This window comes from Clinocottus analis, unplaced genomic scaffold, assembly GCF_023055335.1.
Source record: "Clinocottus analis isolate CAN_PGR_092001 unplaced genomic scaffold, fCliAna1.0.p SCAF_18, whole genome shotgun sequence".
Taxonomy (NCBI): Eukaryota; Metazoa; Chordata; class Actinopteri; order Perciformes; family Cottidae; genus Clinocottus; species Clinocottus analis.
In genome coordinates this window covers 17,209,742-17,222,975 of record NW_027175909.1, presented here as the reverse complement: position 1 = coordinate 17,222,975, position 13,234 = coordinate 17,209,742, and the positions used below count along the sequence as shown (strand labels likewise).

Sequence of the window (13,234 nt, the reverse complement as noted above, 5' to 3'; positions counted from 1 at the left end):
ACGATGAAAAGGAGGAGAGGAAGTTAGCATGAGTTAGCTGTCCTCGCGTCGGAGGCGCGCTCTCGCGAAACGCAGACGCGCCGAAGCAATTTATTCAAGAACATGAACTCGTTATGCAAAACCTCGCACATCCGCATCGTTCCCGCCGTGCTCAAGTGAAAAAAATAATCATTTTAACTCCACTTTGGTACCCAAAAAAACCCTGTTAGCTCCTGTGTTCTGATCCCTTGCTTCCGCTCTGTGCTCTCATGTGACTCAATAGGTGTGTGTCTGTGTGGCGTCTTCAGTTTGTGTCTCTTTTAAACATCGTGCGGAGCCCAGCAGGCATGCAGAGGAGCAGAGAACGCATGTTTTATGTATTTTTCCTCCCCTGCTACAGATTATGGACACACGGTGACAGCAGCACAACATAGTGCAGAAAATAGAAAAACTAGCTTAAACTCGATGACATCAACGCTACAGCGAACATGTTTAATAAACCTTCTGCAGTACTTCCTCTCACATAAATCTGCAAAAGCTGTGGGGACAAAAGCCCCCAAAAACACACAATGTGCGACGCTATATTTCACTTTTCAGAAAGTAGATGTGTCTTGGGGGCGGCTGTAATAAGCAGGAATGTGGTTGTGAGGACGAGTTCTTCATGTTCCCGCTGACAGTTTGACAGGATCAGTTGTACGTGGGAGGAAAAGCAAAAAAACAAGAAACACACGACTGCTCTGAGTTCACTTGTTGTTGCTCCAGAAGGAGAACGAGTCGTCCTCCATGCAGAGACCCTCCCGCCAGGGAAAACCTGGAAAACCATGGAATTTAAAAAATGGTTGTTTCCATGCCTGGAAAGTCATTGAAAAAATTGTAGTAAAAATCCTGTAAATGTGTTGTATTCATATGTTTACGACGTTTGAATTAAATAAATAATGTAGTTTAAAGTCATGGAAATTTTAAATGAAGTCACAGAAATTTGGTTAAACGTCATGAAAATTTGGTTGAAAGTCATGAAAATTTGGTTGAAAGTCATGGGAAAGTTATGGAAATCCATTGGTCAGAATGTGTCTGAGCCCTGTCTACAGTCACTTTGCGCATAAATACTTGATGTATTTATATATAAGTGTACTTTGTACACTCAGTGAAACTGATTGTGTCATCTATATTGTTGTCATATTTTTGTGCCTTATTTTTTATATTTATACTATTAGCATTTATCGCAATGCTTGTTTGTATTCTTAATTATTCAAATGAGGTTTTTTATGCTTATGACAGTAAATGAATCTTGAATCTTGAATCACGAGGTTGGCGGTTTGAGTCCGAGAGCAAACCCTTAAAGTTGCTCCTTCAGGCGCTTCCCCCACCGTTTCCTTTCCTTGACTCCTACTTAGGAAAGGTCAGATGTGACGATTGACGTTTCAAACAGTTTCACTGTTTACTTCCTCCTCGTTTCACACCAGCAACTTTCAACATGAACTTTGTTTCAAACAGCCGTCGCGTGTTTTAAAACTCTGACATTCAACCCGTGTGAACGGAACAGCCCCGAGGCCGGAGAGCATGGCTTAATAATGTCTGTCTGAGAAGGGGTCAGCGCCTTGCCCAAGGGTTGGGGCGATGGCCGCGGGCGAAACACGCAGTCTGTGGTTTTGAGAAGTCTTGAAGGAGAAAACTCCATCAATCGCTGTTTAGTCTTCACGGGGAGAACGGACCCGTTGGATCATGTGGCTCGGGGGCAAAGGGGCGGAGCCTAATGAATATTGCTGACGACGCTATCGAGGCGATATTGAGTTGCATTGTGGGAATCAGTAGCTGAGCTCGCAGTAGACCACAGCAACACTTCAGTCACGTGAATTACTTCCTCTGGTGCGACATGAATACATTTTAAATACCTTTTGAAACACATTTTTCTTTCTGTCTGTACACGTATGATCCTGCTATCGTAGCTTCTTGACTGTTTGATCAGTCTTTTCCTGTTGTTCATGTGTTTTACTGTGTGTCTCTTGCTGCTGTAATCCTGCAACTTCCCCACCGCGGGAGTAATAAAGGATTATTTTATCTTTTATCTTATCGAGGTGTCGTATTTTTAGGGGAAACTTGACCCAAACTAGGGACAAAAAGTCTGAATATCTTGGCCTCTGCTGTGGCTCTGTCTCTTGTGCGGCAGAGGACTTTATGGAAGTAGAATAATAAACACCCTATTTTAATCTGAACATTCTTCACAGCCGTTAAATCAATGTAAGAAAAAAAAGAAGAAATCCCTCAGTGAAGCAGCAAAAGATTACAAAAGCCAGCGTCGAATATAAACTCCTGTTGCAAGGTCTTCTTCCTGCCACACTTTCCCTCTGCTGCTCGTTGTGTCTACTGGAGACAATCGCTTCAAAACACTTTGTGTTGACCTGACGCTTCTGTCACGTATGTGAGCGACAGCTCACACACCTGCAAGAGCTCGTGGTCCCTGAACGCACCTTGAGAGCTGCCGCATAGGGCTCCACGCTCTCCTTCCCGCAGGCCTCATTCAGGGTTTTGCAGGACTTGGTTGTGTCTCGCTGCCCGTGAGCGATGATGGGCTGCGGGAGCAGCAAGGTGCAGCCCGAGGCTCCCGGGAAGAGCGGCGGCGGCGTGATGCGGCAGCTCGTGGCGTTCGGTAGAGCGCACCGGGACCATGAAGACGACGACGACGAGCCGAAGAAGCGGGGAGCGTCGTGGTTCTCCAGCGGCGCCGGGAGTCCGCCGCCGGCATCGAACGGCCGCCGGCAGACTGAGGACAAAGTGACAAAGTATAAGGACACGTTTGATCCTCGGGTGACGGCCAGGTAACGGGGGAGGGGCTTACCTGGGGAGACAAAACACAAGGAATTTAAATCTGCTTTTTGACATGTGTGTGTATATATATATATATATATATATATATATATATATATATATATATATATATATATATATATATGTGTGTGTGTGTGTCTGGAAGTGACTGCGCTTTAGTTCTGTACATTGTATTTTATAATACACCAAATCATTAAATTTCCTAACATGAGATCTAACGAACGATGGATTTGCGTACTCATAGTACTTACAGTAAACAACATTATTTATGATACGTATCAGAGCTGAAATCAGTAAAATATATTTGATCAATTATGTTAAAATATCAGTTGTTTTCAGTCACAAACCATGAACTGCTCGCTTGCTTTTTATATCCAATAAACTCACAGTGTGAAGAAATAGTGAATGAGCGAAGCTGCACCGTGAAGGAGTAATACTCTGCCACTCCGTGAGAAGACGGGTTTTTAATATTTATTCCAAAATAGATCTCTAGCAGCACGATACGCCAGGTGAAGTGACTCATTAAGAGCACTCGCGCCGCTCACGGAAGACTTTAATGTCACCGGCTTCCTCGTTCACCGAGCCTGCCACCGCCAACCTTTTCCGCGCTCGTATTTATTAGCCCGGAAAGCAGACATTTATTTGAGAGGCCTGGGCCTTGTAATACCTGAAGACGGGCTTTCTGTTCTTGTCAGATTACAGCGTGGAAACAATTAAAGCCAGGAAACAGATGGCTTTGAGGAAAGTGCGCGTCTCTGTCTGCAGCTGATTAGTCGCAGCTCACATGGCGGCTTGTCGCTGATCTAAATCACCGCACACGTGTAAAAGTGCACCTGAGTTTTGCCGCGTCGACTGTGCAGATATCTTCCCATCGCATCACAGGGAGGAGACGTTGCTGTTTGTAACGCCGTAATGACTCAGGTATTAATCATCAGAGGTTATGATCACGACACTGCTATGTTATCACGACACTGTGATATTATCACGATAATTAGGTCACGATATTACTGTGATATTATAGTCGCAATACAATATTATCATGATACTGTGGAATTACCGTGATACTTACGTCCCAATACAATGTTATCCCGATAATGTACTATTATCACGATACTGCGATATTAGCACTGTACTTAAGTCACAGTACGATGTGAACACAATACTGTGATATTATCACGATACTGTGATAATATCACTATGCGTCCCAATAATGATACTGTGATAATATCGCGATACTTATGTCCCAATACAATGTTATCCCCATAATGCACTATTATCATGATACTGCGATATATTGAGTATTGCGATAAAATGCAATATATTACATTTTTCAACCTGCAAATCGTCCTCGGAGGAAAACTTTGTCCGCATATTTGATCTGATAAAATAACGTTTTTAGTCCGTTCATCATTTTATTGCAGCAAAAAAGTCGCATCATTCGCGTCAGAGAGGGGGCGTGGCTTATCTCCGTGCAAACAGTTATCATTTCCGTCGTCCACTAGTGGACTGAAAAAGCAATTTTATTATTTTAGGAAGTTTATAATTGATATAATAAAAGATCGATTCTTGACTTCTGTGTTTGTTTCAATACAATATCGCGACGCAAAAGATCGCGATACTGCGCTGTATCGATTTTTTCCCACAGCTACTAATGACTCATCTTTTTCCTCTCGGCCCGCCAGATACGACATCAAGGCCCTGATCGGGCGCGGGAGCTTCAGCCGCGTCGTGCGCGCGGAGCACAGGGCGACGCGCCAGCCCGTCGCCATCAAGATGGTGGAGGTGGAGGCCCCGGGGGGCCGCGAGGCGTGCGCCTCGGAGCTCGCGGTGCTGCGCCGCGTCAGCCACCCGCACGTGATCCAGCTGATCCAGGTGTTTCAGTTCCCGCGGCGGGTGTACGTGGTGCTGGAGCTGGCCACGGGCGGCGAGCTGTTGGACCGCGTGGTCAGCAGGGGCCACTTCACGGAGAGGGACGCCGCCCGGGCCCTTCGGATGGTGCTGGCCGGGCTGGCACACCTGCACAACCTGGGCATCGCCCACAGGGACCTGAAGCCGGAGAACCTCCTGTACTACCACCCCGGGGCCGACTCCCGGCTGCTCGTGACCGACTTCGGACTGGCCACGTTCGGCGGCGCCGGCTCGGAGATCTCGATCCCCGACGGACGCATCGGAACCCCCGAGTACATGGCCCCTGAGGTTTTGCTGGGGAAACCCTATTCCTGTGCCGTGGACATGTGGGCCCTGGGGGTGATCGCCTACGTGGTGCTGAGTGGGTCCATGCCCTTTGAGGACGACAGTCGCACTCGGCTCTGCCGGGCCATCGTGAGAGGCAAATACAGCTTCCGTGGAGATGTAAGTTGAAAGATATTCTTTGCACGTTGGAGAATAATCATTGGGTGATTCTGCAACCAAGGATTTATATTTAATGCCCTACATTTGGTGGATGGTAGTGTAACACGTGTTGGCATTTAGCAGGTTGAGGTAGTGCGCAATGGAACGAACCAAAGAACCCATTTTGAAATGCATATACAATGTTAGTGAAGAGAAATGTCAGTTTTTAACCAGCTACACCAACTATGTTATATTTCATCGAAAGAGACTTTTCAACTCCTTTTAATGGTCTGGATTTTGACAAAAGCTGATGTGCAATTCCTTATGGAGTCCTATGTTGAAGGGATGTGCTTGCAAAGAGTGAAAATAAGCATCCAATACAACATTTACAGGAGTTTTCTTCTAGGGATAGCCTCATAGAGAAGGTGGAAGTTGTCATTCTCATAGTTTACAGATTCCTTCACAGACGTGACCTCGGCTTCAAGTGATGCAATTTCAACATTGTTTTGACAGTCTTGCACCGGATCCCCCCGGCTGTGCTGCCATGCAGTCAAAATTGAGACTCGGTTGTTGTTTTTTTGGGGTTATGTGGATACTCGACAGAAGCTCAGGAACAGATGTTAACTATCAAAGCTGCAGTTCTTTGGCTGGTTGTGATAACTTGGCTGGTTGAGGGTTAACCCGATGCGTAAGGCTGCTTCTGCTTTCAGTCTCTGCCAAAAAAATAACAGTTTTAAAGCTGCCACAAGAAATTTTAAATTCATGTTGATTTTGGCGGTCCCTGTGGACAAAAGGGGTAGTGTTTCTGAGAAAATCTCTCATTTAACTGCAGCAGTGTCTGACTCTCTGCCCCTTTGAGTCCTGGTTACGTCTGACTTTGCGGAGGACTCAAACCCGGGTTGCAGGCATTAGAAATAATTACATAAAATGGCCGTCCTTCCCGCTGAGGGTCTCATTTGCTGACGCGGGTCATAAATCGGCATCATCGAGACTGCGAGTAAATGTTTCTTGCAGTAACTCCAAATAAATCACCCATGTGCCATTTCTATTTTTGACATTTAGCCTTTTCCAAACAACACATTCTGTTTTTTCTGTTGTTTTTTTTGCACAAGGTGCGTCCAACCAATCACTACGCTATTAAAACCACCAGAAATAGCTTACATGATTCCGTCCTCGCCGGGTTGTGGATTCCTCTGCAACCTTGTAAAGCACAAGAATGGATACGCCAAAGTTTTGTCGGGGATGTGTCTGCGGCTTCGTGAGGTCTCTCTCTCTTCGGGGGAAAGAGGCGACCCCGGCATGTTTTGTTGCCGTCACACAACGGAAAGTGGGTATTTTTAACAGCTCCGTTGTGAGTTTGAGCTCGTTCTTTCACGCTGATTACACCCAAAGGCTCGGGATTATTCACTGGGCTTTAAGCCGGGGGCCCGATTCTCAGGGATGCAGCCTGATATTTTAGTCTGGCATACGAGAGGCTCCCTGACGTCGGCCCTGGATTATCATCCCTGTGTTTACCGCTGCAGCGACCACCGGCCGAACAACGCTGCAAAAACATCCTGCTGCAGTTTTTACGCGACGGCTTATTTCACGTTTGTTGTCTGGTTTTTTTCCGGCAACATCCTTGGCAACGGAGCTGAAAACCGCTTTTTTTTTTCATGCGTCTCACGTCTCGCTGCGTCGCAGTAAAGACATCAAATTATGAACTCATATGATAACAACATGGAGACGTCTGACGTGGCTGAGTGGCAGTCCGGGGCTTCGTGGAACCGCCATCAATCACTTTCCCTCGTCGACGAGACACTTACGCTCCGTCATGTGCACGTACCCGCCCTCTGAGACACACACACACACACACACACACACACACACACCTTGTGATAATAATGTAGAAATGTGTTGTGAAGCTCCACGAGTATCCACAAAATGTGGACCTCTGTCACTTTGAAGGGTCCTTCATGTCGTTCAGAAGGATCCTTCTCTTTGGGACGAGAATGTTTTCAACAGCTCGTCACGTATTAAAGTCGACTCAAAGAGTTTTATTAGAAATCAGCTGTCCGACCGACACCGAGATGTTCCTCGTCGATGTGATTAGACGACAATAAATAAAACAATTGGGCCTTTTATTACGCAGCAGACATGTTGGCTTGTTATACTCAGGTGTTAATTATAACCTCGAGCGTCAGCCATGACAGTGACCCGGACCCTGAGACACAAAGACAAAGCTATTTTGGGCCTGAAAACACTCGAGAACCATTTTTATGTGGTGCGACCAGGACTGAAAAGAGGAGAAGAAGACTTTTGTCGGTCTTTGCGTCCATAAATTGTTTTGTTTTACGCCCATTGATGACTTTTTAAACCTTAAAATGAACCGCGGGCTCTCAGAGGGATTTGCATTTGCGTTTTTTTTTGGTCTTCTGATCTCGAGCCGTCGTCTTTTTTTGGAGGGAGAATATGCAAACTTGCAGAAAGGCCCGACCCGGGAGGGGTTTACGACCAAAGATAACAGCGTCGCAACAAGGACACACACACACACACACAAACACACACACAGCCTCGTTAAATGGAATAAAAAAGAAGATAAGATGCAAATTAAAACCTTTACGATGCAAAAAAAATACAACAACTGCGTAGTTAAAGTGACCTGCATGACGTCATCCTTTTGAAACATGCACGTGTCACTCGAACCGAGTGATGTCGCACAACTACACACTGTCGCACATTTTGTCATTCACCAACAGCACACAGTCACAGGATCGCACATTAATATTCAACAACGCAGCGTGATGAAGGGAACTCTTCAGGTATCAATTCACCCAGATGGACGAACAAAGAGGTTTTTTTTTGAAGTAACACTTCGTCTCCGCGATGAAAAACCCGAAGGCTGCAATTACACATTCTCCTGGAAAAGTATCGGTAACCTTGCGTGTTTGTTGTAGCAGAATAGGGGGAAGCAGTAAATGTGTGTGTGTGTGTGTGTGTGTGTGTGTGTGTGTCTGTGTGTGTCTGTGTGTGGGCTTGGGGGGAATTTTCTGGAGGTGAGACTCACTAAAAAATGCAAATGGCCGCCGGCACCTGCCCTGTGTCTCCCCCACCTCGCCTCTGCTGCACTACAGCGACTAAACACACACACGCACACGCAGACACACACACACACACACACACACACACACACACACTCGCATACGTCTTTTTTTTGTTTGTTCCCCCCTCGCTGGTGCAACAGCCCCCTGGCCTGAGGACCTGTAGTGCAGAGTCACACTGATGTGTTTACTCAACAGCGGGAGGGGGAGGGGGAGGAAGAGGAGGAGGAGGAAGAGGAGGCCGGGAGCCGGTGGATGGATGGCAGGATGAAGGAGATTGCTGGGGAGAGAAAGGAGAGAGAGAACAGAGGAAGAGCCGTGTGGCCTCGGGGGCTTTTCACACCTTATCACTCAGGCTGCCACATCTGATGCGTGTGAGTGTGCAAGTGACTTCCTGTGTGTGTGTGTGTGTGTGTGTGTGTGTGTGTGTGTGTGTGTGTGGACATCACGGCAGCCCCGTTTAGTATGAGAGGCACAGAGCCGTGCATTAATCCCGGCCAGACAGCAGCGGTTTTAACCTCCTTTGCATTCTGCAGCTGTGCCGATGAAGAACGCACAACATCTGCATCCCTCAGCAGCAGCAGCAAGGCACCCTGGGTAACGGTTAGCCCGGTCCGCCCCCTAGTGAGCGCGGTGGCGAACGTTATCGTGCCAGCGTCTGCCCCCCCCCCCCCCCCCGCCCCCCGATTCGGACTCGTGATGATGATGATGATGATGCGTTTAAACCAATTTTGCTTTTTTCTTCTCCAGGAAAACGCTGGCAGGTCGAGTCGGCGTCCGACTCCTCGGCGGCGGCTCTCGGTTCATTACTCAAAAGTGCATTAACTACCCCCCCCCCCTCCCCCCCTCCCCCTTACCCCCCCTTCATCATCACATTAGCTCAATCCAACCTTCTGGCGTTCTTCTCCATTTGCTGCAATTACGTCTCCGTCAGGTAAAGATGGAGCAGTCGGCCTTCTCCTCCGCTCTAACAAGATGCTGCCAAGCTCAAAGCCCCGTAGCTTCCTCCACCGCTCATGCCATATCTGAGCCCCCTCCTCCTCCTCTTCCTCCTCCTCCTCCTCCTCCTCCAGCTAGTTCCCTGCTCAACACTGATGAACAACTCGCCTCCTCTCCTCCGCAACACAATAAAGCCTTTGTGTGTGTTTCCACGTGAGAAATGTTCAGAATAAGAGGGAAGCCATAAACTTTCCCCTCCTTTTCCTTTTCAAGATCTCCTCACCTCCAGTACCGGCCTCGCCGTCTCCCGCCGCGCGCCTCCATCACGCCAGAGCGAGAAGAAAAGGCGCCTGCCGGCCGCGGCCGACCTTCAAACGCGTGTTTTCGGCGTAATAAGCCGACTCGCCGACCAGCGAAGAGGAAGGAAGTCAGGCTTGTTAGTCGCCGGAGCTCAAATCAAACGCTCTCTCTCTCTCCGAGCGTCGCTCCGCCTCTCGGCTGTGAAGTAAGAACCGAGAAGAAAGTTTTTTTTTAAAGCGAGGAGCATTATTTTCGCAGCTCGTCTCTCAGTCGGTGCAGTGTGAGAATAGACGAGTCCCTCCTCCTCCTCCTCCTCCTCCTCCTCCTCTTTTGCTTCTTTGAAATTCCTCTCACCGGCAACAGTCTGCGCGATTGTCAATTTCACGCTTGATTAATCGTCATTACTCGGCGAGAGACAAAAAAAGAAGAAGAAGAAGAAGAAGAAACGAGGTTGGAGAGAAATGCTTTTCGGGATTAAAATGGAGAGCGAGACCTCCCTAAAGAGCGAGATTTAGTCGATGCGAGGTTGAGCACACACGCTGTATTTAGATTTTATTCTCCTCAGCCAGACATCGGTGCAGGATGTTGCAGCTAATTGGTCGAGGGGTTGAAATATCCGTTCATCTCACAGACGATGAAGGCGACGCGACTTCACACCAACGAAGAAAAGCAAATGAAAAGCAAATGAAAAGCAAATGAAAAGCGATGCAGAGCATCCTGACGCCGCTGAAGGCCGCCGGGCCGTCTCATTGATCCGATCGGGATCGATCTGAACCGGAGGTTCTCGACGGGTCCACCTTCAGTGACGAGCCGCGACCCAAATCGAGGAACATCCTCAACTTCTCAAATGTATTTAATGAAAAAGTTTAGCATTGATTAAAAAATCCTTTAAAGACATTTATTTGATACATTTTCAATCAAATACAAGTTTAAATTCAAGCTGAATTTTATATGTAATCATCCCCCCCCGATATCAGAATGGTTTGACCCGACACGGCACATGGAAGGACGAAAAAAAGTCCCTTTAAAATAAAATCACAGAATGACATTTATTTATTTATTTATTTAATTTCCCAAGCAAAAGGCCCCGACCCGTCAGAAACCACCGATCTAAACGACCTCTAATGTTTTATTTCAAAAAGCTTAAAAAGCTTAAAAGAACCGAAAGCCGCGACGACGCACGGCTCCATGGTTCTGTGTTCGGATAAGGATCCTGACGCCGTCGCTCCCGCTGCAAAAAATAAGAAGATAAAAAAAGATTTCAAAGCGTTCTCCGCGCTGTCGGCCGGGGTCACGACAAGCGGCGTGATTTAGCTATTTGGATTCAACAAAAGAGCCGAAGGATCCCGAGCGAGGCTCATCCGGGGGTCTTTATGGAGACGCTGCTGCCGGCGTCAGAATAAACACGCGGACCGAATCTCACACACACACACACACACACACACACACGACGCCGCCGCCGCGCGTCGCGGGCTTCCTATTCTTCCAGACCGCTCGCCGCTTCCCGCTCTTCGCCCGGTGACATTTAGCTTCCCTTTGAGTTCAGTTCTGCTGGTCGGGCCGCAGAGCGCGAGGGATCATGGTCTTTATTTCTTTATTAGAATGAAATCTTTCATCCCCGCCACGAGGAGGCTTTGAACCTGTGGAAGGCGCCTCGTCTGGATACCCAGGCGGCGCTTTCAGAGCGCTGCTGGATTCCCGTGTGTGTGTGTGTGTGTGTGTGTGTGTGTGTGGGCTGAATTGACATGTGGGCTGAGTGGGTTTCTAATCCTGTTGACGACAAACACTCCGCTCTCTCCTCCTTTTCCTTCTCCTCCTCCAGCCTTGGCCCTCGGTGTCCGACCTGGCGAAGGACTTCGTGCGGCGCCTGCTGCCGCTGGACGCGGCCGCGCGCATGGCCGCCGACCGAGCCGCCCGTCACCCCTGGGTGGCCGCCGAGGCCGCCGGCTCCTCCGCGAGGAACCTCCACCGATCGATTTCTCGGAACCTCCGGCGGCGGGGGTCGTCGCGCGGCTCGTCTCGGTGCCCGAGCGGCGGCGTGAGCTCTGGCGGAGTCCCACCTGGCACCCTCCTGGGCCCGGGAGGGTTGTTGCCACTGGAGGGGAACCAAGAGCACCAGCAGCAGCAGCAGCAGCAGCAGCAGCAGCAGCAGGGCCGAGCATCTGGAGCGAGAGCAGCGCGGCATCCAGCCGGAGGGCTCCAGGAGCGCCGGCGCCGTCCAACCGAAGCGCCGCGTTCGAGAGAGGGCTAATGGGCGGGAACCAGCTGGCCCCGGCTTCGGCGTTCGCCGCATTCAAGGCAATCAAGGCACTCAAGGCATTCAAGGCATTCAAGGCACTGGGGGACGGGTGTTGTGACAGGAAAATAAAGAAGAAAGTTTCCTCTCTGCTTTGGACTTCGGTCGGTTCTTCTCTGCCAGACTAATGGGTTCCCCCCGAAGGGCCGAGCTCCAGCCTCCATTAGTTTTTCTTGTGGTCGGGTTAAGCCGTTGCCGAATATCCTTCAGTTTTTGAGGTCCGGCTTTATATTGAGACGGAGCTCTCCTCCTCCACGAAGGCCTCCAGCCGCCGGTCCTTCGCGCCGCTCAGACTAATGGACGCCGTCTCATCTGGATCATTACGAGTCACCACATCACCTGCTGGTGGGAGGAGGCGCAGTCCAAAAGAGAACTCATTCCAGGAAAACGGAGCTAATCTCATGGAAAAAAAGTAGAAAGTCGTGCGTTGTCGGCTACTATCTTCCTCCTTTCAAAAGAAAAAAAATCACAAAAAAGGAGAGTTTGAGTTCCCGTCACCACACGGCAGGAAGACGGCTGGTTTTTTTCGTATTTCGAGGCGGAGAAAAAGCAAAAAACACGCTGTCGTCTTGTATTGTTTCCTCTCCTCCTACATAGCAGCACCCACTGAAAGCACAATCCAGATACATGGTGACGAGCCTGTCAGGTGAGAATGAGACTCTCTCTCTCTCTCTCTCTCTCTCGCTCTCTCTCTCTCTCTCTCTCTCTCTCTCTCTCTCTCTCCCCCTAAAACATCATGCGAGCTGTAAACAACAGCGGTCTCAAAATAAACCTTTTTTTTTTGGTTTCCGGTGAGAAGTTTTAAATTAAAATGGCAGTATTCGTCTGCGACGGAGCGCATTAAACTGCGAGTAGGAAGCAGAACATAATTACCGACGAGGTTCAGTCATGTTGAGCAGCATCACACGCCATGTAGCGTGGATTTGTTCCCCCGTTTTATGTTTTAATTATTTATGATTTATGCTTTTGGTTGCAGATGATAAGTCCTGAATTGAACTGCGCACGAGGAAGCACAACAGCTGGATGCTCGATATGAACGGAGCGATGTAAACAATGTAAACACCACGCGGCGAGCAAATGTGCCTTTTAGGAATAACGGATGTTTTGTGCTATCAACTATCTCATAAGAGAAGATATGAAGCTCTCAATGTGTCCTTTTGTTTTTGGAGGTCATCGTTCATCGTTATCAAGTGCAAGATGGAAACTGGTGCTTATGTTTGTGTTTTTTTTGGTGATTAATTGAATTCAATGTGTTGCGAGGCAGCTCTCAACACTGTTAGTCAGTTAATGTAACATAAACACAGAGCTTGAACTTTAGAAACATGTTTTTTACTGAAGATTTCCACCACTCTGCATGGTCTTCATCAATCTGAACCGATCCCTGAGCGACTGTTATGTAACCTTGTAAATCACAGGTTGTTTCATGATTTAAAAAATAAATAAAAGCCCAAAACTGCTGTATTGTATGTATTGAACACTATAA

General features: G+C 48.2%; 1 protein-coding gene across 1 annotated transcript; it reads left to right on the top strand.

Annotated features, from left to right (window-relative positions):
• The first annotated feature begins 2,544 nt into the window (after positions 1-2,544).
• On the top strand, positions 2,545-11,706 carry LOC137789105 (serine/threonine-protein kinase H1-like). The gene is made up of 3 exons (XM_068582361.1): positions 2,545-2,795; positions 4,488-5,157; positions 11,278-11,706. The coding sequence occupies exons 1-3, from the start codon at positions 2,545-2,547 to the stop codon at positions 11,704-11,706; spliced, it is 1,350 nt and encodes a 449-aa protein (XP_068438462.1).
• Positions 11,707-13,234: the final 1,528 nt, after the last annotated feature.

Excerpts from the sequence above, each read along its gene's own strand:
- LOC137789105 (XM_068582361.1), top strand. The coding sequence starts at position 2,545 with ATGGGCTGCGGGAGCAGCAAGGTGCAGCCCGAGGCTCCCGGGAAGAGC. Across the intron at positions 2,796-4,487 it reads GATCCTCGGGTGACGGCCAG|ATACGACATCAAGGCCCTGA; the intron begins GTAACGGGGGAG and ends TCGGCCCGCCAG. Across the intron at positions 5,158-11,277 it reads AATACAGCTTCCGTGGAGAT|CCTTGGCCCTCGGTGTCCGA; the intron begins GTAAGTTGAAAG and ends CTCCTCCTCCAG.